The 27,346-nt window shown below is 38.1% G+C and overlaps 1 protein-coding gene and 1 pseudogene across 3 annotated transcripts; both read left to right on the forward strand.

The window, feature by feature from the left end:
* Positions 1-14,638: 14,638 nt before the first annotated feature.
* LOC107769899 (pentatricopeptide repeat-containing protein At2g13600-like) lies at positions 14,639-16,374 on the forward strand (annotated as a pseudogene).
* Positions 16,375-22,257: 5,883 nt separating this feature from the next.
* On the forward strand, positions 22,258-24,338 carry LOC107769898 (NAD(P)H:quinone oxidoreductase-like). Of its 3 annotated transcripts, XM_016589156.2 has the most exons (4): positions 22,311-22,462; positions 22,725-22,768; positions 22,896-23,087; positions 23,811-24,338. In XM_016589156.2, the coding sequence occupies exons 3-4, from the start codon at positions 22,898-22,900 to the stop codon at positions 24,119-24,121; spliced, it is 501 nt and encodes a 166-aa protein (XP_016444642.1). In that variant the 5' UTR covers positions 22,311-22,462; positions 22,725-22,768; positions 22,896-22,897; the 3' UTR covers positions 24,122-24,338. The 3 variants fall into 3 exon arrangements, with proteins under 3 accessions (XP_016444640.1, XP_016444642.1, XP_016444641.1); XM_016589154.2 differs by lacking the exon at positions 22,725-22,768 and having other exon boundaries at positions 22,258-22,462; XM_016589155.2 differs by having other exon boundaries at positions 22,725-23,087.
* Positions 24,339-27,346: the final 3,008 nt, after the last annotated feature.

Consider the following 27,346-nt stretch of genomic DNA (forward strand, 5'->3'; position numbering starts at 1 on the left):
TAGGTTCTTAAATAATTTTGAAGTTGAACAGATTTTTGAATCGGGGCGTAACAGTAGTTTTAGGGGGTAAAACGGGAATTAACCAATTACAGATTATTTAATTATGGTGGGGACCAGACAAAATGATAAAAGCAAAAGGAAAAGGTGGGTAATGATGTCTTCTTTTCAAAAAGAGGGAATGTGGGGGCCCACTTTGACTACTTTTCAAAAAGAGGGTACACCCCACGTTGACTACTTTTACTAAAGTAAAAGTGTGGGTAATAATAAAAGTTAAAGGGGAAAGAGGTAAAAGGGGGTCTTGCTTTGTATATAAGGGGGGATGAGAGGATTGAATTGAAGGAGGAGAATTTTTAGAAAGAGGAATTTTTAGGGGAGATTTTGGAAGAATTTTGAGAGATAGAAATTGGAGAAATTTCAAAACTAAAGGAGAGAACAAAAACTGGAAAAAAAATCCTCTACTTTCCTTCATTGTTTGAAATCAGCATTAATTGTTGTTGTTTCATCGAAGCTTGAAGCTTCTTTTTTGGGATTACTACTCCACCGGTTTGCAAACTCTGTTCCTGGGTTGTTACTGTTGCTGGGCTGTTGTTGCTGTGCTGTATTGTTATTACTGCTGCTGATTCTCATCTTCATCTTCTTTTGTTTCCATTACCAGGTACACGACTGTAATACTAGCTATTACAAGATAATAATGTGGAAGCATGAATACATATGAAGAATGGAATTTTGAAGTTTTGATTTCGCTTTTTCTTTCTTCCTTTTATTGATTGTATTTAGGCTATTTCATGTATTACCGAATAATAATTGGAATAAGAGAAAATAACATAAGTTAGTCTTTAATGAATCGGCTCGGCAAAACGGGTTAACTCGCTAGTTATGAAGGTTTTAAGATTATCAACAGTAGGATAATCGTAAATAAGTAGCTAAATTTAGCTAAGGCATGAATTTGAACTAAATTTCGTGAATTAGGCATTAAGGCATGATTTGAGTTCAAACAAGATTAGAAGAACGTTTAAGTTTAATAAACTTTCTAATAAGCTTTAGTAATTATGGTTAAATATAGTTTCAAATGGTTATGAATAATTAATCTCAATAGTTTTTTATAACAATGCGAGTTTTAATCTAGCTATATTTGATTCTTTTGAATATTAGTTGTCTAATTTTATTTTTATTTATAATTTCGATTTTTTTTGTAAAATTCCTTTTCATCAATATTTGTATTAATCTAGCAATTAGTATGTCATGCTTTCTTAAATAAAAAAAAGGCTCGTAATTAATTAGGATTTTCTTTCTTGATTTTAGAGACTAATTTTAATAGAAAAAATGTAGTCGCTTTAGGATTTGTCCATTTAAAATAAATGAGATGAGCCTCGCCTAGTAAAATGTATAGATTGCGGGGCCCTCACTAATTGGTTATAATAAATACTTAGAATTTGGGATGGACTGTTTAGTGAATTTCACTTCCTTCCCCAAAGATAATAATGCGCTAGACTCTTTAGGCGCGATTTAATTAATCTTACCTTCTTAAACTCGGGTGCGCATTTCATACGACCCAAATCTAAATCCCAAAACATTGAATAAAAATGTGTTCCGGATTGCGGGTGCATTTCATGTGACGTAATCCAAAGACATGTTTTAAACGATGTTCACATTCTCTTAAAAATATAATAATAAAAGCGGTAAAGAGTTAAAATTGCACATGAGCGCATAATGGTATAAAATCAGATAAACAAGCCAAATATGACAGTTGAGCGACCGTGCTAGAACCACGGAATTCGGGAATGCCTAACACCTTCTCTCGGATTAACAGAATTCCTTATCCGGATTTCTGGTACGCAGATTGTAATACAGAGTCATTCTTTTCCTCGATTCGGGATTAAATTGGTGACTTGGGACACCCTAAATCTCCCAAGTGGCGACTCTGAAATAAACAAACAAATCCCGTTTCGATTGTCCTTTAATTGGAAAAAACTCCTTCACCCCTCGTGGGGGCGGAAAAAGGAGGTGTGACACCTCTCACGGAGACAAGGCCAGCCAGACCAAAACGGAACACCTCTTTTAAACAGTTAATCATCATAAACAGTAGCAACATATAATATAATATTTATAAAATGTGGAATTTAATGATAATAACAGCAGGAACCATCCCGACACAGCCCAAACTGGGGTGTCACAAGTCATGAGCTACTACAGAATCTGCTATAGGTCTACAAAGTACGGAATCTGATACAACAGTCTTAAGAAAACATAAATGATAGAGGATAAGAGAGACAAGGGGTTGCGGACGTCAACAGCTACCTCGAAACTCCAAATCACTGCCTAGCCTGGAAGGAATCAGCGCTCAAGTGCGGACTCTGCTATACCTGAATCTGCACACACGGTGCAGGGAGTAATGTGAGTACTCCGACTCAGTGAGTAATAATTACAAATAATGGCTGAAAGTATGAAAACACGTAAAGGCACAAAGAAATTCCATATCAAGCAGTAAAATCACTTAAAGCAGTAAATCAGTGAAGAAATCAAATGATATTTTTTATAAAACAAGTAAAACAGGTAATTTAACAGGTAATTAACAAGTAGAAATCTGCCCCTCGGGCATAGTATCAATCGCTCAACATAGTATCAGCCCATCGGGCTCACTCTCAGTACAGTATCAGCCCCTCGGGCTACCTCACAATCACTCAGCATAATGGTCAGCCATTGTTACCTGACCAAATTGCATCATACAGTGTCATTGTTACCACTGTTTCAAATCACATGGGTACTCGCGCTCACTGTGGGTGTGCAGACTCCGGAGGGGCCCCTTATGGCCCAAGCGCTATATCAAGCCACCTCGTGGCATCATCACTCAGCATATCCTCACATCACTCAAGCCACCGCATGGCATAAATAGTATCTCAGACCCTAGGTCTCATATCACTCAGCATATCCTCATATATGGCCTTTGGCCTCACTCAGTCCAGAAATCATCATAAGCCCCTTGGGCATTAGTAAAACAGTAGTTCTCGGCCCAAAACATCATGTAGAAATATCATTTTTAAGTTTCAAATCTGAGTAAAAGTGGCTGAGTTTGTAACACATTAGATATCAACAGGACTGAGTTCAAATAATAAGTCAAGCAGTAAGAAAACAGTGATAAAAATTACCGAAGGGTTCAAATAGTTGGCACGAAGCCCAAATATGGCAATCAACCCAAATCATGATGATAACAAATGAATTTCAGTCAAATAATCAATAAAGTCATCAATCGGGATGGACCAAGTCACAATCCCCAGTAGTGAAAGACCCCACGCTCATCATCCAATGCGTATCTTGCCTCAATATAGCACTACGATGTGCAATCTGGGGTTTCGAACCCTCAGGACATCATTTACAATCATTACTCACCTTGAACTGGCTAATTCTCTAGCTCGCGACGCCCTTTGCCCCTCGAATTGGCCTCCACGCGTGTCGAATCTATTCAAAATCAGAACGAATATGTCACAATATGCTAAGGGAACAAAGCCCAAGCGAAAACATTCGAAACAAATATCAAAAATCCCGAAATTAGAAAAACCTGAGCCCCAGGCCCACGTCTCGAAATTGGATAAAATTTACATTTTCAGAATCCACATACCCTCACGAGTCTAACCATACCAAAATTATCCAATTTTGATACCATTTGTTCCTTCAAATCATCATTTTATATTTTTGAAAGGTTTCACAATTTTCTTCCCAAATTCCATCTGAAATCATGAATTAAATGATGAATTCAGTGATAGATTCATGTATTCTAGCCAAATCTAAGTTAACATTACTTACCCCGATAAATTTCTTGAAAAACCTTCGAAAAATCGCCAAAATCCGAGCTCTCTAGGTCAAAATATTAAATAAAACCCAAAACCTTGTATTTATAGGTACCCCTCAGGTTTCAGCTACCGCGAGCCGCACCAAAACGACCGCGGTCCGCGCAAGCCAGTGCGGTCCGCGCAAAGGCAACCGCGGCCGCACAAGCCTCCCTCTACAGTGACAGACTTTAGTGGTTTGGCCATAACTTTTGCTACAAATGTCCAAATTGCGATATCTTTACCATTCTGGAAACTAGACACGAAGGGCTAACACTTTTGTTTTTGAATCACCTCAACATTCCTTGTAGATCAAAAAGATATGAGCTTCTGTAGTAGGACTAGCGGGAAGGTTCTTCACCGCGGTCGCGCCCACTTTTGTGCGGTCCGCGCGACGCCTACCGCGCCCGCGCCCGCTTTTGTGTGGTCTGCACAGCACTCACCACGGGCGCATTCATTTTTGTGCGGACCGCGTGAGTGAGTTCTAGGGCCTGCAACCCCTATAGACCTGCTACAGCTATGATTTTTGCACTAAAACATCCCGGAACCTACCCGGAACTTCAAACCAATTGTACCAACACATCTCATGACATCGTTCAAACTTGCTCAAAACTTCGGAATGCTCACAACAACATCAAATCACCAATTTAACATAGGATTCAGGCCTAAGAACTCCAAGAACTCTTAAATTATGCTTTCGATCAAAAGGTCTATCAAATCTCGTCCGAATGACCTGAAATTTTGCACATACACATCCCAAATGACACAATGAAGCTACTGCAACTCTTGGAATTCCATTCCGACCCCTATATCAAAATCTCGCCTATCAACCGGAATTTGCCAAAATATCAATTTCGCCAATTCAAGCCTAAATCTTCTCTACAACTCCAAAACCCATTCCGATCGCGTTCCTAAGTCACAAATCACCTCCCGGAGCTAACCGAACCATCAGAACTCACTTTCGAGCCTTCTAACACATAAGTCAACATCCGGTTGACTTTTCCAACTTAAGCCTTCTTAAAAGAGACTAAATGTCTCATTTCTTACCAAATTCTCTCCGAACTCGAATTAATAAACTCGATCACATAAAACACGGATAACGAAGCGTAAATAAGCTGAAATGGGGGAAATGGAGCGGTAACTCATGAGACGACTGGCCGGGTCGTCACATCCTCCCCAACTTAAACAAACGTTTGTCCTCGAACGAGTCAAGAAACATACCTGAAGCCTCAGATAGATGAGGATATCTGCTCCGTATATCCCGCTCGGTCTCCCAGGTAGCCTCCTCCATGGGCCGACCTCTCCACTGCACTTTCACTAAAGTTATATCCTTTGACCTCAACTTCCGAACCTGGCGACCCAAAATAGCTACTGGCTCCACATCAAAGGTCAAATCATCATCCAACTGAACCGTGCTGAAGTCCAAAACATGAGACGGATCCCCAATATACTTCCGGAGCATAAAAACATGGAATGTCGGATGCACACTCGACAGACTAGGTGGTAAAGCAAGCTCATAAGCCACCTCCCCAATCCTCCGAAGCACCTCAAAAGGCCCAATGAACCGAGGACTCAACTTGCCTTTCTTCCCAAACCTCATAACACTCTTCACGGGCGAAACCTTCAGCAAGACCTTCTCACCGACCATGTAGGACACATCTCGAACCTTTCGGTCTGCATAACTCTTTTGACGCGACTGCGCTGTAGGAAGCCTCTCCTGAATCACCTTCACCTTCTCTAAGGCATCCTGAACCAAATCTGTCCCCAATAGTCTAGCCTCGTCGGGCTCGAACCAACCAACCGGAGATCTACACCGCCTCCCGTACAAAGCCTCATATGGAGCCATCTGAATACTTGACTGGTAGTTGTTGTTGTAAGCAAACTCTGCAAGTGGTAGAAACTTATCCCATGAACATCCAAAGTCAATAACACAAGCACGCAACATGTCCTCCAATATCTGAATAGTACGCTCAGACTGTCTGTTCGTCTGAGGATGAAACGTTGTGCTCAACTCTACCTGAGTACCCAACTCTCTCTGTACGGCCCTCCAAAACTGCGAAGCAAACTGAGTACCTCTATCTGAGATGATGGAGACCGGAACACCATGCAACCGAACAATCTCCCGGATATAAATCCCTGCCAACCGCTCTGAAGAATAGGTAGTACACACAGGGATGAAGTGCGCAAACTTGGTCAGTCGATCCACAATCACCCAAATAGCATCGAACTTCTTCAAAGTCCGAGGAAGTCCAACCACAAAGTACATAGTGATTCTCTCTCACTTCCACTCGGGAATAACCATCTGCTGAAACAAGCCACCCGGTCTCTGATGCTCATACTTCACCTGCTGACAGTTGAGACACTGAGCTACAAATCCCACAATATCTTTCTTCATTCTTCTCCACCAATAGTGATGCCTTAAATCCTGATGGAACTCGGATGAATGGAATACCGTGAGCTATGGGCCTCCTCCAGAATCATCTCTCTAAGCCCATCCATATTGGGCACACAAATCCGGCCCTGCATCCTCAACACACCATCATCACCGACGGTCACATCTCTGGCATCATCATGCTGGACTCTGTCCCTAAGGACAAGCACATGCGGATCATCATACTGGCGTTCTCTGATGCGATCATATAAAGAAGACCGAGAAACCACATAAGCCAACACCCGACTAGGCTCCGAAATATCCAACCTCACGAACCGATTGGCCAAGGCCTGAACATCAACCGCAAGAGGTCTCTCCCCAACTGGAATACATGCCAAACTCCCCATACTCACTGCATTTCGGCTCAAAGCATCGGCTACCACATTGGCCTTTCCCAAATAGTACAATATAGTGATATTATAATCCTTAAGCAACTCCAACCATCTTCGCTGCCTCAAATTAAGATCCTTTTGCTTGAACAAATGTTGAAGATTGCGATGATCAGTGAACACCTCACAAGATACGTCATACAAGTAATGCCTCCAAATCTTCAATGCGTGAACTATGGCAGCCAACTCCAAATCATGTACGGGGTAGTTCTTCTCGTGGGGATTCAACTGTCGAGAAGCATAAGCAATAACTCTACCCTCCTGCATCAACATACAACCAATCCCAACTCTTGAAACATCACAATACACAGTATATGAACCTGAAGCTGATGGCAAAACCAACACTGGAGCTGTGGTCAAGGCTGTCTTGAGCTTCTGAAAGCTCTCCTCACACTCGTTCGACCATACGAATGGAGCACCCTTCTGAGTCAACTTGGTCAAGGACAATGCAATAGATGAAAATCCCTGAACAAACCGGCGATAATAGTCTGCTAACCCAAGAAAGCTACGAATCTTTGTGGCTGAGGACGGTCTGGGCCAACTTTGAACTGCCTCTATCTTCTTCGGATCAACCTGTATACCCTCGCTGGACACCACGTGCCCCAAGAAAGCCATTGTACTTAGCCAAACTCACACTTGGAGAATTTTGCATAAAGCTTCTCCTCCCTCAGTCTCTGCAACACAACTCTCAAATGCTACGCGTGCTCCTCCTGACTACGTGAGTACACCAGAATATCATCAATGAATACAATAACAAACGAATTCAGATAAGGCCGAAATACACTGTTCATCAAATGCATGAATGATGTTGGGGCATTGGTTAGCCCGAAGGACATAACAAGAAACTCATAATGACCATATCTGGTCTTGAAAGCAGTCTTAAGAATATCTGAATCCCTGATCGTCAACTGGTGATAACCCGAACGGAGATCAATCTTGGAGAACACCCTCGCTCCCTGAAACTAATCAAATAAATCATCAATGCGAGGCAAAGGATACTTGTTCTTGATTGTTACTTTGTTCAATTGCCTATAATCAATGCACATTCTCATCGCGCCATCCTTCTTCTTCACAACAAAACCGGTGCACCCCAAGGGGACACACTAGGCCGAATGAACCCCTTATCTAGAAGTTCCTGAAGCTGTTCTTTCAATTCCTTCAACTTTGCTGGTGCCATACGATATGGAGAAATAGAAATGGGCTGAGTTCCCGGCACCAGGTCAATACCAAAATCAATATCCCTGTCTGGTGGCATACCGGGCAGGTCTGCAGGAAAAACATCGGGAAAATCCCTTACAACTGAAACAAAATCAATACTAGGAGTCTCAGCTCCAACATCCCTCACAAATGCTAGATATGAAAGGCAACCCTTCCCAACCATACGCTGGGCCTTCAAGAAAGAGATCACTCTACTAGGTATATAATCAGTCACACCACGCCACTCGATCCACGGTACACCAGTCATAGCCAAAGTGACTTTCTTAGCATGACAGTCTAGAATAGCACAATACGGAGATAGCCAATCCATGCCCAAAATGACATCAAAATCCACCATGCTCAATAGCAATAGACCCACTCGGGTCTCCAGACCCCCAATAGTCACGACACATGACCGGTACACATGGTCTACAATGACAGTATCGCCCACTGGGGTAGATACATGAATAGGTAAAGTAAGAAACTCACGGGGCGTACCCAAATAACGAGCCAAGTATGATGACACATAAGAAAAGGAGGAACCGGAATCAAATAATACAGAGGCATCTTTGTGGCAGACTGAAACAATACCTGTAATGACAGCATCTGAAGCAATAGCATTTGGCCTGCCAGGAAGTGCATAGAAACGGGCCTGACCGCCCCCTGATCGACCTCCCCCTCTGGGGCGACCCCTAGCTGCATGACCTCCACCCCTAGCTGGCTGGGTGGGTGGTGAGGTAACTGGAGTAGTAGTCGAGGGCTGACCCCTCTGCTGAGATAAACTAGCCATACAACGAGGACAATGCCTCCACACATGTCCAAACTCTCCACACTCATAACAACTCCCAGGTTATGATGAAAGGGGACTGAAGGGAACCCCTCACACCGGGGTGACCAGCTGATGCACTCGGCATAGAAGAACCCTGAGCTGACGGGGCACGAGATGAACTCTGGGATGGAAAGGCACTGAGTGATGACTGGACCCGCTGAGATCCATGATGACCATGACCCGAAGATGCCCCCCGATACTCAAGGCAGGCTGACTAAGCATGCCTGAAAGAACGACCTCTACCATGCTGAAACTGGCCCCTCGAAAAAGCACCGCTATAACTGCCAGATCCTCGAGGCTTCTTGGCCTCCCTCTCCTCTCGATCCTGACGGCAAACCGTCTCAATCTCGCGAGAAATATAGACCACCTCCTCGAACGTAGCACCCAACACCCTCTCTCGGGTTATAAAAATACGGAGGTGATAGTTAAGGCCATCAACAAATCTCCTGATCCTCTCACGATCTGTCGGAACCATCCAAATGGAATGACAAGCCAACTCAAAAAACCTCGACTCATACTGTGACACAGTCATATCCCCCTGTCGCAACCACTCAAACTGTCTACGCAGCTCCTCTCTGCGGGATTGCGGCACATACTTCTCCAAGAAGAGAGTGGAGAACTGCTGCCAAGTAAGGGGCGCTGCTCTAACTGGCCTACGCCTCTCATACGCCTCCCACCATGTGAAGGCAGCCCCAGTAAACTGAAAGGTGGTAAATGCCACACCACTAGTCTCAAGAATCCCTGTTGTACGGAGCATCCGCTGACACTTATCAAGAAAACCCTGGGCATCCTCGCCCTCAGTACCACTGAATGACGGAGGCTGGAGTCTACCAAACCTCTTAAGACGACGCTGCTCATCATCCGGCATAACTGGCATAATAAACTCCTGAGCTGGTGCAACCGGCTGAGCTGGAGGTGCCCCCGGTGTCTATAGTCCCTGCACTACTTGCTTAGGTGTGCGAGCAGCGGGGGTCTGATTGCCTCCCCCGGCCTGTGAAGTAGCTGCTACTGTAGTGGCTGAATTGCCTGAGCCAGGCCAGTGCAAACTGATAAGATATGTGTCAAGGCCTCCTGAAGACCCGGAACCACGATAGGCACAACTGATGCTGCTGGAGCATCCATAGCGGGAGCCTGATCCAGAACCGGGGCAGCCGGGGCATCAACAGGTGCTACCCTCGCTGCTCTGCCTCTGCCACGTCCACGACCGTGTCCACGGCCTCTGGTGGCCTCAGTGGGTGGCACTGGTGGTCGTCCACCTCGTCCGGTAGCTTGCGTCCTCACCATCTGTGAGAGAATGGAATATCAGAAGTTTAGTATTCGGACCAACAAGTTCGCACGACAAGAGTTTCAAGAATATGAAATTTTTCCTAAAGGTTCTGCAGCCTCTCGAGGATAAATACAGACGTCTCCGTACCGATCCGCGAGACTCTACTAAACCTGCTCATGACTCGTGAGACCTAAGTAACCTAGGCTCTGATACCAATTTGTCACGACCCAATCCCCGAACCCGGTCGTGATGGCGTCTCTCGCGGAGCCAAGGTCATCCAGACCAAAACGGAACACCTCTTTTAAACAGTTAATCATCATAAACAGTAGCAACATATAATATAATATTTATAAAATGCGGAATTTAACGATAATAACAGCAGGAACCATCCCAACACAGCCCAAACCGAGGTGTCACAAGTCATGAGCTACTACAGAATCTGCTATAGGTCTACAAAGACCTATCGGGTACATTCTGACCCTACACGAATACTCTATAATTAAGGTCTGATGTTGGAATCTCTGTATGCAAATGTTGCCATATTTATTCCTCTGTGTGTTATGACTGATAAATTTATGTCAATAGCATGCTTAATATGAAGAGTCTGCAAATCCGATTTATAGCTGGCTAGATCTACTTTCTCAATATATTTGGAAATTCCTTGAAAGCATGTTGTTGTCCTTTCATTATAGGTTTTGTGGTATCGTGTTTTGCATGTCATACAATTGAAAAGGAAAGGCTGGATATGTAATTAAGAAGTAGCCAGGAGATTCTTAGAGTTGTAAAAATGAATTCATGTGAATGTCCTTGCAAATTCAATGGGGTGCAGGCTTGGTGTTAATTGTAATAAAATGCTATAAGTTTTTTTTGTTGTGATTTGTAATCCACCTGTATAAGTGCAAAATAGCTCCTTGTCTACTGCTTGAATGAAAATGTTTGAACACTATTTTCTGTTAGTCGTAGTGTGTCAAGTTTTCCTTACTCTGCTTGGATAATGATTTTTTTTGTTCGAATGGTAGTTATTTGAGTTTTCTTTATGTATTATTTTAACTGATTGATGAAGTTAAGTTGAGTAGACAAATTAGTTCATTGATGATTGTTCTCTATTAAATAGTAATATCTTTGGAGATTAACTATTGAATTCTCTGAATAAGGATGGTCGTGAATTTGAGTGTTAAAATGATGTTTCAACTTTAGGGACAATTGGGTCAAAGTTCGTAAAGCTGGGCCGAATCTAGTGATAAAACCTATCCTTTCTCCACAACTCTACTTCCATAAATCATGACCCTTACAATAATCTCAAAGATTAGGAAAATAATTCAAATGCGCTAGTTGCTTTGGGCGCGATTACTAAACCATTATGGCTATGGGTACGGTTCCCGTGACATAGTTACGATGCCTAATTTCAAAATTCGGAGGTGCATTTCATGTAACCCGATTATAACAACTTCGAATAATAAAATCCTTTTTAATAATTTGAGGCGTGCCATGCCAAATAAAATCTCAAAACCCATGGCCCTCACTTAATTGGAATTTTATCCTTAGAAACCGAGGTGCGCCATTTAGCAAATTTTCCAGGACCCTCGCAAAGTTGAAAGTACGTAGTTGCTTTAGGTGTGTTATTTTAATAATATTACCTTCCTAAACTCGGGTGCGCATTTCATGTGACCCAAATCCAAATCTCAATAACGTTGAATAAAATGTGTTTCGGATTGCGGGTGCATTTCGTGTGGTGCGGTCCAAAGACATGTTTTAGACGACGTTAAAATCTTCCTTAAAATAAATAAAAGCGGTTTTAAAGTTAAAATGCACATAGGTTCAAAATGTTTTAAAATCAGATAATTATGCTAATTATAGCCATTGAGCGACCGTGCTAGAACCACAGAACTCGGGAATGCCTAACACCTTCTCCCGGGTTAACAGAATTTCTAACCCGGATTTCTGTGTTCGTGGACTGTAATACATAGTCAATCTTTTCCTCGATTCGAGATTTGAACCGGTGACTTGGGACACCATAAAATTATCCCAAGTGGCGACTCTGAATTTAATAAATAAATAATCCCATTTCGATTGTCACTTTAAGTTAGAAAAAACTTCCTTATATACACCCTTCCGGGGTGTTGGAGAAAAAGAAGGTGTGACAGATATTACACTAACAAAATAAAAATATTTATATGATAACTGTAATATAATGTAATTCCTTAAACTGAAGACAAATTGCTATTTGGTTCCAGAACCGCCGTGCACGGTGGAAGACAAAGCAATTGGAGAGAGATTACAATGTTCTTAAAGCCAGTTTTGATTATCTCAAACATAACTATGAAAATATAAAATATTTATATACTAGTTTTTGAAAAAGCTTTATGACAAAACTAATGAATCCAGGACAAAAAACTTCAGCTTATTTAGTGCTGAAGTTTTTACAAATAAACTAAATAACTTCAGCATCTTCTACTGAAGTTTTTGAAAAAGCTTATCCAGAACAAAAAAACTTCAGCTTATTTAGTGTTGAAGTTTTTATAAATGAACTAAATAACTTCAGCATCTTCTGTTGAAGTTTTTGAAAAGGTTTAATGGCAAAACTAATGAATCCAGGACAAAAATATTTCAGCTTATGTAGTGCAATTACAAACAAAAACTTCAGCAAAGAGACAACAAAACTTCAGCTACTATGATTAAGTTAAGCAATTACAAACAAAAATTTCAGCAAATAAAGAACAAAACTTCAGCTATTATGCTTAAGTTTAGCAATTACAAACAAAAACTTCAGCACACTTGCTACTTCAGGCCCGTCTACTAGAATGCTGAAGTTTTGCGTGATTGCCTTTGTTACTTCAGCTCCGTATGCTGAAGTTACGCGAAAAAAGTGCGTACGTTTGCAATTTTTTTTTACAAAGCGGTAATAAGTTAAAATGTGACCCAAAAAGCGGGTATAGATGCAAATGCCCCAAAGCCCAAGCAAGTCTCCTCCGGCCATCTCCCACGTTGCGGCCCAAGCCCAAGGATGGGCTTAAAAGCTGGTCAACCAGCTTTTAAGTCATTTTTTAGCTTATTGAGGTGTTTGGCAAACTTAAAATCAGCTTAAAGGTCAAATGCTTTTAAGTCAAAAGGTCCAAATTAAGCCAAAAGTGATAAGTTGGGTAATCCCAACTTTTTTTTTTCTAGCTTAAAAGCCACCCCTCTTTGACCAAGTATTTTACATTGCTATCCCTGATACTTATGTATAATTTCCAAAATACCCAATCATTTCTTTTTCTCCTTTCCTTCGCCATTTTCAATCCCTTCCTTCCAAATTTCATAATCTTTTCTTTTTCTCCTTTCCTTTGCCATTTCCAATTTGTGCCTTCCAAATTCCATCACCGCCGAACTATTTGTTTTGTTTTAGTTTCTTTTTTGGTTCCATAATATTTTTTTTAAAAGATTGTTGTTGAATCCCTCATTTTTTAAAATTGGTGAAACTATATTCTAAATCAAAATTTTCAATGAGTCTACATGTTAACAAAGAATTTGAAGCTATGAGACGAAAAAATATATTTTGGTGAAATAATAGATTATTGCATGTTATTTAAATAAATAATTTCTATTTAGGCAATCAGTTTAAATTGAAAATGAACTAAATTATAATTTTTTTGTATATGTATTAATTTAGAATAAAATATTATCATAATCATTTTCTTTATAGTGTTAACAACTTTAAGGATATTTCAGTCATTTTACAGAAACAAGTGCTTACCTGCACTTATTTACCAAACACTTCAATAACTTTTTTTAAGTTTCAGCACTTTTATCCAAACATTTAACTGCTTATTTATAAAACAAGCTCCAGCACTTAAAAAGTGCTTTTAAGACCTTATACTTAAAAGCCATTTTTTAAGCCAATCCAAACGAGCTCATTGACCTAGAGAAGAATCCCCCGTGCTTGGAATGGCTCAATTTGACCCAGAAACGAGTGACCAGGCGATTTTGTGCTACAGTAATCCCAACACCATTTTGCAAATCTGTAGCAGTTGGGGAATTTTTTTGGGAAATGGTTTGCTGAGGTTAGTGCGCAATTGAAAGGCGCATCTTTTAGTGGTGGTCCGGTGGCTTTTCACCGACGGACGGCGGAGCAGTGTGCATTAAAGCACGACTGCGTTACTGTTCACGGCAGTCGCACTGTACGGAGAGTTGACCCACATAAAAAAGAGGGTCGGATCGGTTAAATGGGTCGAAATTTACCCAAATATAATTTCATTCCCACTGAGCTACGTGAACAAATGAAAGAATGTCACATCATTTAATGAGAGGCCCACATAAAGTGCCATTAGTCGCGGTGTAATTTTGACAATAGAATTAACGTCATATATATTTTAAGAAGAATAGATGGACGGGATTTTTATAAACCATTTAGCATACGATAGGGGTACTTTAAGCCGTTTTCCAAATAAAGAAATTAGTACTCTCTAATACTGTTTCAACAAGAATTAAATGTACATGTTTTCTATATTAGCTACAATTCCCTATCGCAATTTTGGAACTATTACTAAATAAATCATGAGAAGTCGACAAAAATATCTGTCACGAAAATTTTAAATTCGCAAATCGCAACCAATGTGAAAATCCATAAGATTTCAAATATACGATTATTTCATGCATTCTGTGACATATTCTTCTCTTGCTAATCCTGAATATTTTTGTTAATTATAGAAATAATCTGCTCTCATGCAACCAAGTGAAGCAATATCTGCTGAGCATGTGCATCACTTCGCGCGCCTCCTTTCAAACTGCATCCGAACTAATGATCTCAAGCTTGGGAGACTCATACACTCCCGTCTGATCAAGACGGCATTAACCTTTAACACATTCCTCGCCAACCGTCTAATATACATGTACTCTAAATGTTGTTCCATAGAGTATGCGCAACAGGCCTTTAATGAACTGTCAGACAAGAACGCCCAATCTTGGAACACAATGCTGTCAGCTTACTCTCAAAAGGGTCTTTTTGAGAAAACCTTCCAGCTGCTCGATGTAATGCCTGATCCAAATGGTGTGAGCTTTAACTCAATCATTTCAAGCTTAACTCATCACGGGTTCTCTAGAAAAGCTATGGGGTTTTTCAAAAGAATGCAAACTCAATGTGGGAATGGATTTTTGATTGATGAGTTCACGGTTGTTAGCGTGGTAAATACTTGTGCAGGTTTGGGTGCATTGAACTTGTTGCGTGAATTGCATGGGTTTGCAACTGTGATTGGTGTGAGATTTAATCTTGTGGTTTGTAATGCACTTATTGATGCTTATGGGAAATGTGGCAAACCCGAGTACTCTTATTCTATTTTCTGTCAAATGCGCGAGACTGATGTATTCTCGTGGACTTCGCTGTTGGTTGCTTATATACATGCATCTAGAATGGCAGATGCGTGCTCACTTTTTTATCATATGTCGATCATAAATGTGGTGGCTTGGACTGCTCTGGGTTTGCGCAAAATGGAGAAGGAGATAAGGCTTTGTGTACTTTCAAGGAAATGCTGGAAGAAGGTATTGTACCGCGTGCATCCACTTACGTTGGTGTCCTAAGTTCTTGTGCAGACATACCTCTTATTGAAAAAGGTAAGCAAGTTCATGGACACATTTTTAGATGTACATGTTTAATTGATTTGTATAATGTTTTTGTAGTTAATGCTTTGGTTGACATGTATTCTAAATGTGGAGACATGATATCTGCTATGAGATTGTTTGAGAGGTTAGATGGGAAGGATCGAGTTACTTGGAACTCGATAATAAATGGATTTGCTCAAAATGGGAATGGAGTGATGTCTTTGTTCATGTTTGAGAAAATGATTGAAATAGATACAACGCCAAATCATGTAACTTTTCTTGGGGTTTTATCTGCCTGTAGCCACTGTGGTTTATTACCTGAAGGATTTCAATATCTCCATTCAATGGAGAGGAAATATGATATAGTACCCCAGTTGGATCACTATGCCATCTTGATTGATTTACTTGGACGGAAGAATATGCTTGGAGAAGCTGCGGATTTGATCAAGAGAGCTCCTTGGGGAAGAGACAATATTGGAATGTGGGGCGCACTTTTGGGTGCTTGCAGTTTACATGGGAACTTGAAACTTGCTAGAAGGGTGGCAGAAGATCTATTTGAGCTGGAACCTGATAATGCTGCCAGGTATATTATGTTATCCAACATCTATGCAGCAGCAGGAAGGTGAGGTGATGCCCGCACTCTGCGAAGGTACATCTATGACAGAGGATTGGTGAAAGAAATAGCTTATAGTTGGATTGAGATAAACAATATCAGACATAAGTTTATCGCTAAAGACAAGTCCCACAGTCGGTTAGAAGAAATAAAAGAGTTGCTGCTTAAACTCGTAGATCCAATGAAGGATGTTGGATACATATTTCAAATTGAATGCTCATACTTTCTTGTAGATGATGCATTTTGTTGACATAATTGAAACAGGTAGTAACCATGTATAACAGTTTCTAATTTAACAATTAATATGAGCTCTGGTGGTTGGTTACCTGCTTTGCTGAAAATTTGGGAAAGGAAAAGTGAGGGAGAAATTTTGTTTTTTAAGATATTACTCCATCACTTACACTAAAGATAAGAAACATGATCATAAAATGTGAGGCACTGTAATTCAACCCTTGTTGCTTGAAGCTTCAGAGATATTAATGTTACGAGCAGCAGATAGATTCATTATTAACGTGCCTGTACTCACTTCTTTGGTGCACAGGTAATGTTTCTGTGCCTTGATTTAATGCTTACTATTTTGGTAAGAAAAATCTGAATGTTCTTTCACATGGACCTGTTAACTATCACAACCTATCATATTTTATGAACAACTGGCTTCATGTTGTTCATTCGAAGATCCCATTCCCACCATCCAAATGTTTCTTAAGGGAAAAATGGTATCGATGTCATTCCTACACTTCTCCTCAATCATGAGCTATTTAAAATTCTTAATGTTGTTAAGTGCCTCAACATATCTATATTATTAGAACTATATTCTTTTTGACACTAATTTTCTCTCAGTCATTACTATTGATGGCAGGTTACTGAATAGGCATTCCTTGAGTTAAGTGCAAAACCAGTCTACTCGAAGTTCACTGCAGCAATATTAAGAAGCAGGGGTAGCCTAACAAGGAAAATATAAATCATGGGCTAGAATATTCAGAAGGTACGACATGCACAGAGACAACTCTGAGGTATACTACCATCTCTGTTTAAATTTCTACTATGACAGTTTCTGATGTTCTGGTTGATCCTGATCCATCATGCCTCTAACCTTTGCATTTAACTTTGAGAGGGAATATCCATTGTGTGGTTCACAATTTTTATAACGCTTGAAGCTACTTATCTTCCAGACGTGCAGTTAAAAATCTTCAACTATTAAATACTCATTCTTCAAATGCAAAAAATAACGGCTTGTTAGGTTCTCCAAGCGAGGCAAATTTGGTTCTTAGAGAATTGAGATGAGGATTCTGTAGCAAATAAGGGACGATTTGCTGAAGCTTGAGTAATTTAATAGTAGTTTACCTCTATTAACATTACCTTTAAGACTTGCAATTGCAGAAGTTCCATCACTTTTTAATATTCATTCTTCAAATGCAGAAAATATTGGCTGCTAGGTTCTCCATAAAGTGAGGAAAAAAGGTTTTTAGGGATTTGATATGAGGATCTTTTATGGCATAGGACCATTTGCTGAAGGTGAGTAATTTTAATCATGGTTGAAGAAATTGAGGCATCAAAAACTTATGTTCCCAAAAGATGCCCTTGCATTATCCCCAGTCAAGCATCAATTTGAAGGAAAAAATATCTAAATGTTTGCAATTCTTTAATGTTGCTCCTCTCCTCCATTGCTCTTCACCTCCTACAAAATCTACAGCTTCGATCTCTGAGAACTAGCTGTGGTTCATGACATGCTTGTTCCATTTTAATGGTTTTTATTAATATCATCATTTATGATCCGAATGTGAACCATTGGCCATTGACGCCGACCATTTAATCAAATTGTTTAGGAGACTTTGCTCTACCCATACTCTTTATTCTTATTATTACTGTAATTCACTGTCATGTCATTTTTTGTTTTCACATCTTTGACACTTCAAATTGATAATGTGTAGCTTCAGTATTCATAGTAGTGTTATTTTCACAAGACACTCCAATGGTTTAGGAATTTGGTTTCTTTTGATATATGTTTGTATAAGCCAAAATATGCCCTAAGAAAATTTAGCGTAAAGTGGCATTACGAAAAGGGCCAGTCGAGGTCGACCAGGAAGCAGTGAGATTCACGATCGGGCTGTCAACAACGACCGAGGTCGAGCATCAAGAATAGAACAATAACGGCTAGTTTTTATAATAGGATGTTAAAGAGAATATTGTATTCTATACTTGTACTATTAGGGTTTTTAGGGACATGTCTCATATAAAGAGGAAAAGAGACAATGGTGTAAGACACGTAATATTCACTTGACAAGAATACTTCTTCAAAAGAAGATTCTCTCTCTCCCTAGCAAAGATACTAACTTTACCTTTTCATCAATATTCTCACACACATTATTCCACATTTTTCCATCAGATCTGAGAATAGTTCCGACATTATAGGATTCGTCTGTCATTTATCATTGTCAGGAGAATAATCATCTATCTCGTTCATTATTGGCTGAATCATTCTCCTTATTTACATAAATATCATTTATTGCTATTATTGAAATCTGTATCACTATAATAAATAACGAAACAGTAAACTTTCTGAAACAGAAAACAAAAACAGAAAGTTAGCAGCAACAAAATGTCGAAATAATGTCTGAAAAAATAATTTCGGAATAAATGGAGCCCACTGAATGCACAGTGTGTCTGATAATAGGCTAGATTTATGTAATTTGGCGATTGTTTATGCCTCAGCTTGATTATGTTTCACTGTGATAATATAGTTAAATGATGATAAATTGGCTCTAATTGTGAATTTCACACGTTACAGGAGTGAGTAGCATGTATGAGGCCTTAAAGCTGTGATTGGAGCTAAATTGAAGTAAGAAAAGCCCCTAGGAGCCGAGTACGTAGGAAGACGAGAAAAAAAAGAGATGAAATGAAGACCTGGACAAGCGCAACCACTAGCACGTCCATTAGCGCGACTGCGCTAGCCTAGATGGTCGAGGAAGAATGGTAGGGCATATGTGCGGTCGCTAGCGCGTCCGTTAGCGCGTCCGCGCTAGCCCAGTTACGGAAGAGTAAATTGCAGGGGTAAAATTGGAAGTTCGGGGGCAAATCCACTTAACCTATAGAAGGTCTAGCTCGCCCAAGAGAAGATTATCAAAGTTTTCATAGCTTAGTTCAAGGCAAGGAGAGGCAAGAGGCAAGGAGGATAATTCAACATCGAGTTCTTCCTTTCTTCCTTTTGTTTTTACGATTTGTGATGAATTTGAATGTTGTTATGATGAATCCTAGTATGAGTAGCTAAATATTTAGTCTAAGGTTTTGATGGAACCTATTGAAGGATGAACTTCTTGTTATGTTAATATAGTTGCCTGGTTTAATCTCTATTTGTTCAACTACGTTCTTGTTGTAGTTAATTGATAGGATCCTCAATTAGCTGTGCCTATTTAGTGTGCATAACTCGGGAGAGAGTGCATATTTAGGTAATTGTTGAACAACATCACTCCCAAAGTATATGAGGGATCAATAACTGAGGGTTTAAAGGCGGGATTAGAGATAACGAAGCCTTGGGTGCATTCTAAAGTAAGCTGTAACAAACAAAGCCAACTAGCGTATCTCAGGAGAGTGCGTCTAGTAAATTATTGTGATTACTCGGGAGAGATTAGGCAAATCTATGTGAACCATAACCGAAAGAGATTCCATCAATAGGGGAAATCATAACCTTAGAACCTTCTCTTAATTGTTTACAACTTAATCATAGTTAGTTTTCAGTTGCTTATTTACATTCATTCTTAGTTAGTAGAAACATCTTCAAATGTTATTCAGAACGTTTGGGAAGTTAATTCCGTAGAATTTAGTAAGTCTAACGAGAGTAATTGATACGTTAATTCCTTGTGGGTTCGATTCTGGGCTAAATACTCAGATTATATTTGCAATGTCTGCGTGTCCTTTTTATAAGGCATAGTTGGGAGGGATCAGTGTCCTTAAGGAAATTATTCCCCTCAAGTACCCGAGGTGCTATAATATTATCCTTCCAGGATAGAACGATTTAATTCACCGGTGTATTGGTACTAAAAACCACAGTGTCAGCGAACTACTCAATGGCAGTAAATCACACTATAATAGATTTGTGCAGAAGCAGAAGAAGTCTTGAAGTTCAGAAAATTCGTAAGAAAAGATTCTGGGATTCAAAGTATATTTATAGCCTTTCTGGCACTGTTTTTGAAAAGATTTGCAACCTTTCAGAAATAGCCATGGTTGTTGGAACAGGTGAGAATATTTGTCCAAAAAGATTAATCAATCAATCTTTGACCGAATTCGAATCCGAAGCCGAGCCAAGCAAGCGACGACGGCGACGACGCGAGACTTACTTTCTTTCCAACTCATTTAATACCAAGAAAAGTGCTTTCTCAATATAAGCAGATTAATTTTTCTTTCCACCACCAATAAGGGACACTTTGCTCTTTCCAAAGTAAAAGGGAACTCATTTTTCCTCCATTATCACTCATATCTTTTGGAATATTAAATGCGCATTACTTTCAATCTCACACTGAATTTATCTTATGTTATCCATGCTGTCAAGTTCTATATCTAGAGATATTATCATTAATTAAGTTTAACCCTTCATTACATAAAATGTAATAGTTTAACCGAAAATTTATATTTTTTGGTAAAACAATGATAGCTTGTGAAATTTTTTGAGTATTCAAGTCAAACCCCAAAGAACAATTGGTGGAGTAGTTCACGACTATTATAAATCTTGTAGAAGCCTTTATACTACCTATGTGGGACATGATATATCTCTAACATAACCCTGCTCTTGGGTTAAAGGTGTACTCATTTTTTTTCCCCTTTTTTTTATTGATTTTTGTTCTCACCTTCTTGATTCTAAGGAGCCTGGAGTGGCTCAGCAAGCTGAATATGTATGTTTGAATCACTTTTTTTTTTTTGCTAATTGTGGTGTCCGGTTCAGCTTGCGCGCACTTCGACTAATTCCACAAAATACCGTACACCTCCCACCAGTAACAGGTATCAGGTAACTCTGTCCATCAAGGCTAGGACGGATAAAAAGAAATTACCTAGTGTTTTCTCTCTGGAAATTGAACCTGTGACCTCACGGTGTTCAACCCACTTCATTGACTCTACACATCCATTTTTTTCTCTCCATTGGAGATCATGTTTCCAATAGATGAAAAATATTCTTTTTTAGTTTATGGAGGTATTCATGGTAAATTGTACGTAGTTATTTATCTTGTACTCTTCTTTTTCCTTAAATTGTTTGAGTTGTTTGTTCTAAAGACAATGGAGTTTCTTTTCCTTATTTTCCTGTTCAAACAGCCAGATTGAACTTTAACTTTAACCTCTGTCATGACTCATGATACTGAGATACGCTTTCATTGTATGCCCATTTAATCAAATGTTTCTTTAAATAGATGTCAAAGGACAATCACGTGTGGGTAACTAATCATCCACGTCTCCTTAAAGTCTTAAAGTTTCTCTCAGACCAGCTTGCTCAACTGAAAGAAAATGACTAAAATAGTACTCCTTATGTGTGAGTGTGGCTCTATTTTGGTCCTTTATATAAACTAAAGTATTAAGCATAAAAGCTTTCATGTTGCAAATGCTGGACCTATTTAGTCCTAAGCTAAATATAAAACCCAAAACTAACGGAAAAAGGAAATTATTGTATAATAGAACAGTGAAAAATGGTCATTACCCACTAAGCGTCAGCGTTCTTCGTCCTTCTTATCTTATGGAAAAATCTCCAACATTATGAGATTTTGAAAGCAACAACAATAATAGAGTAATGGTCGCAGCCAGGAGCCATGACTCTTTTTTTGTTGGGACAACTTAAAGAAGTGGTGGATGATAGATACCCTTTAGATTATTTTGCCTTTTAAAAAAAAAAAAAACTTTATGAAATTTGAGTATCAGTACTTTTTTGTTAAAAAAAAAACTATCTCTATTTTTTATTTTAGTGATTCTATGATGGATATATTGGAGATTAAGGATTAATCTATTAACACTTCTTTTTTCTTCTCAAATTGACAGCCAAAAAAAAATAAAAATGTAATGATTCATGAGAAAGACGGACGAAAAATACATACGACGATTATGACGAGTACCTTTAGTGCAGTTTTAAATCCGACGGTTCGTCATCGCATCCGTCAGGCCTTCTGAATTCCCCAATATATATATGTGATGAAAAGCCATCAAAATATTATCTGAGAATTCAGAAAAAAAAAAAAAGAATATTCAGAGTGGAAAATTTAAGCAAGCAGCAGTGGCGATGGCAGCTCAACCAGTAATCAAGGTCGTTGCGCTCTGCGGTTCCCTCCGTAAAGCCTCCTGGAATCGTGGTCTACTCAGTGCCTGTACACTCTTTTTTCTCTATTTCTTTTTAATAGTACTATTCCTTTTTTCATATTCCTACGGCGCGCTAGGCTAGTCTGTTACGATTTTGTCTTAGACCGCTAGTGGTTAATGTTGAGTTCACATTACTCTTTCGTTCATTTTAGTGTCGGGCTTTGTCTACTGGTTATTGTTTTGCTTTTCGTCTTTGTTCTTATGATGCTGTTATTTCTTTCTAAGGTTTATTGATGGTACTAATATAATATTTCTTTTCGTCTTCTTCAGCTAAGGGTCTATCGGAAATAGTTTCTCTATCCCTTGGGGTAGGGGTAAGATCTGCGTACACACTATCATCCCCAGATCCAATTAGTGGAATTTTACAATATGCATGCTTTTGGTGCTTGTGTTTGTTACTCATATTGTGACTTGTGTTTGGTTGATGATTGTTTGGCGTAGCAATGGATATAAGCAAGGATTCAATAGAGGGAATGGAGATTGAGTACGTGGACATATCGCTGTTGCCGTTTGTGAACGAGGATCTTGAGATCAACGGAACTTATCCTGCCGCTGTGGAGGCTTTTCGTAAGAAAATCGAAGATGCAGATTGTTACCTTTTTGCTTCTCCCGAGTACAATTACTCCGTCACTGGTATTCCACTTTTTTACAATGAAAATTTAGACACGTGTTTATACATATACTCTTTTATCATCAAAACATAGTTAGTTAATACCGTCCGGTCCCCAATAAGTGACCAATTTACTTTTTTATTTTGGTCCAAAATAAATGTTCATATATATAATCAATCAAGAAAGAATTCAATTTGTTTTTACAAAATTACCCTTATGTACATATCCCTAAAAAGTTTTCCTACTCCTCACATTAAATATTTAATTAAGGGTAATTTAGTCATGCTAGGTATTTTTGTATAAAATTTAGTATTTTCTTAATGGGCGTGACAAAAACAAATTGATCACTTATTGTGGACAGGAGGGAGTACACATTTTCACCTTAATTAGTATGTCCTAACAATGATAACATATAAATTAGTGTGGTTTGACATAAACATATAGTACTAATAGTTTTTTAGCCCCCTTTTCCCCCCTGCTACTTCTACTTTCCTTTTCTTCATTTTTTTGTAATTGATGCTTCACTTAATTATTTTGAAGCTCATTTAGACTTAAAATGATTATTCTTTCTGAAAATCTTACTTTGTTACTCAAAATTTGCGCATAAATTAAGAGTAAGTAGCAAAGTTACTCGTAGTATCAAAATTAGTTTGGCTCTAGGAAGCAGAATATGATGAAAGTTATTCGTTAATCTGTATTTGATGGTAAGTATGGATTGACATTTCTAATTATTTGATTTAATTAGGACCCTTAAAAAATGCAATTGATTGGGCATCTCGACCTCCAAATGTTTGGGGTGATAAAGCAGCAGCAATAGTGAGTGCTGGAGGTAATTTCGGTGGAGGACGATCACACTATCACCTTCGACATATAGGAATCTATATTGATCTTCATTTCATTAACAAACCTGAATTTTTCCTGAACGCGTTCGAGTCACCACCTAAGTTTGACGATGAAGGTGTGCTAACAGATGAAGAATCCAAGCAGAGACTTAGAGAAGTTCTTTTGGCTTTAAAAGCATTTTCTTTGAGACTCAAAGGGAAGCTAAGTGAATAGAGTAAATCTCGTCCATTTGATCTTCATCCAATATGGGATGATGAAAATTGTCTCCGGTTAATGTTTTCAGTTCTCAGTTTCTTCTTCTTTTTGTATTGGTAGATTTGGAACATCTGTTCACTTGGTTGGTTATGTCAGCAGGGTTGAAATTGTATGAGAGTGTTTCATTATTATATGGAAACATATGATATATTGAGTGAAAAGCTTTCCAAGATTATATCAGAATTATTTAAAAACAATAATACGACAATTATGCCTTGTGAGCACCTAATTTTTTATAATATTTAATTTTTTTTTATCACTTCTTTTATTTAAATATTTTAGGGGTTTTAACCTACAATTTTTAGCTTTGTTACACTTTTTATTATAGGGTAAAAATACAAAATTTAAAAGGTGAATTATTACTATTAATATTATTTTATTTTTATTTTTATTTTAAAATAATAAAAAAATTCTGAAAAAATATTAATTTTTTTTTAATTTTCAGGGAGTGATTTAAAAAATAAGAAAAAGGGAAGTATTGAATAAAAAAATAAAAGTAAAAGTAGGTGAAATTCTCTTTTAAAAAAGTAAAAGAAAGTAGAAAATTAAAAAAAAATAAAAGTAAAGTTTTGTGAAAATTTTAAAAAAATAAAAAGTAAAAGAAAATTGGAATTAAAAAACAAATATAAAGGTATCTGAAAATTAAAAAAATTTAAAGTAAAAGAAAGTAACATTTTTAAAAGAAAAGCAATTTGTAAGTGAGATTAAAGTTGGAATTTAAAAAATAAAAGTAAAGAAAGGTGGGATTTCTTTTTATAAAAAAATAAAGCAATTTGTAAGTGAGATTTCTTTTAACTAAAAAATAATAAAATAATAAAATATTTTTAAAAAAAAAATGAAAAATTTTGAAAATTTTGCTATAAATAGAAAGAAAAAAAAAAGAGGAGAAGAAAAAAGAAGGGGGCGGAGAGAGCGGTATACACTGGATATACACTCTGGATATACAGGGACAGAATTCATTTTGGAGAGAGTAAAAAAGATAGAACCAAATTTTCTGAAATATTGAGAGCGGAAGAACACCATAGAGAGTTCAAAGTTAGAAAGAGAAAACAAAGAGAGATTTCCGGACTATTTTTCTTCTCCATTTTCACTGGTTTTCTCCGTGTTGCTGGGATTTCTGGATTGAGGTGTTGAAGTTACTGTGTTGGGCTTTCTGCTGTTGTATTTTGCTGTTTGCTGTTGCTGATTGCTTACCCCATTTTTCTGTTCTACATACCAGGTACATGTCCTGAAACTCGATGTATGTAAATATCCAGTTGAAAATGAATGAAGTGGAGGCTTATTGTTGTTGAAGTGGAGGCCTATTGTTGATTTACTGCTTTCATTATACTGTAATAACCGTACTGATGGACTGTTAATTATAAGTTTGTGCATTTGAACCGTTAAGTGTGTGTTAGATATTTAGAAATACATATGAGTTTAGTTGAGTATTCGTTGTAATAATTCCATGCTGGACTAACAGAATAGTTTCTATTAGTTTAGTTAATTTCCATTTTTCCTAGATCTGTATAAATGGTATTTTCAAGCTGCGATTAATTAGGCTGTAGACTGTTAAAGTAGTGTGATACTCCTTCTGATCATGGGAGCTTTATATTTAGTAGTGATGATGTGAGTTAATCTATAATTCTGAGTTTGAGTGGTTGTGTGTGGGTTCGAAATCAGAAAGTTAAAAGTAGATATGAGATATGTAATTCGTAAGGTTAATTTAGGCAATCCATTTTCGTCTAGCATCCTTAATTCTCGAATTTCAATTCTCATATGTGGTCACGTTAGTGTTTAATCAAAGTTCATGAGTCAGCATTTTAATAAAAATGAGTCATAGTAGGGAATTTGAAATTTGAACTAGTATGCACCATGTTTGAAATTGTGATCATAGGCCGTTTACGTGGGTCATGAAATCTGAAATCAGTTGTGTCGCACCTCCTTTTTCCGCCCCCGTGAGGGGCGTAGGGAGTTTTCTCCAATTAAAGGACAGTCGAAACGGGATTTGTTTGTTTGTTTCAGAGTCGCCACCTGTGAATTTTAAGGCGTCCCAAGTCACCAATTTTAATCCCTGAATCGAGGAGAATATGACTCTGTTTATTATTCTGCGAACCAGAAATCCGGATAAGGAATTCTGTTAACCCGGGAGAAGGTGTTAGGCATTCCCGAGTTCCGTGGTTCTAGCACGGTCGCTCAACTGTTATATTTGGCTTGATTATTTTGATTTATTAAATACATTTTTATTGCATGATTTTATTGTTACCGCTTCTATTTAAATTGTTTATAATTAAAGACCCTTCTTCGAATCGAATCACGCGTACGTGTATTCGTTTTATATATTAATATTTTTTAACGTGAAAATCGTGTCACGCGTACAGTATACACAATATAATAATTATTATTTATTTTTTTTTTCGAAATTTTTTTATTATATAAAAAAAAACTTAAGTTCGAAATTGTGCTAAAAATAAAATTTAAGAACGTTCGTCGCTCTTGTATAATTAAATATTGAACCGCACATCTCGATTTATATGAAATTAATATTGATATTCTCCGAAGAGCCCCCTTTTATTAAATGTTCGTTCGAAGTTGCGCGAACGCATAATCCGAATTGCTTTTAGAAATATAATCAGGTTACGCGAACGCATCCCTAATCACGCAAAAGATTCTTAATAGTAGTATAGATTTTCCATAAAAGTTTATTGCATCTATCTATTTTTAAATGTAAGAATCGTGGAGAATTACCGATTGGGATGCCACCAAATTTCTTGACAAAGAATTCAAAATTTATTAGGCGTTGCTACAAGTCTTATTTTACGCGTATGAATTATATACCTCAAAACTATTCAAATTTTAAAGAATTAATGATATGAAAAAGAAACAAATAACATGTAACTAAAAATACTACCATTTTTATCGTGGATACAACATTAACATATCCAAAAATTGAATCGCATATAAAACTGGAAAAAAAATTAATTTGATAAACAAATTAATAGTTTCTGAAGAATTTTTATTATTACATTTAATGCGAATTCTATTTCTACATATCCTTGACATAAAATGTTGCAATTCGTGCTTGTAAATCTCATATCCTTCTCATATACTTGTTTTTAGTCCAAAGTTATAATTGTTTGGTTAATTTGTTTACAAAGATTGAGTTTGAGATAAATAAACCAATTCTTATTCTCTGCATATGCG

Source organism: Nicotiana tabacum, chromosome 7 (assembly GCF_000715075.1).
Source record: "Nicotiana tabacum cultivar K326 chromosome 7, ASM71507v2, whole genome shotgun sequence".
NCBI lineage: Eukaryota > Viridiplantae > Streptophyta > Magnoliopsida > Solanales > Solanaceae > Nicotiana > Nicotiana tabacum.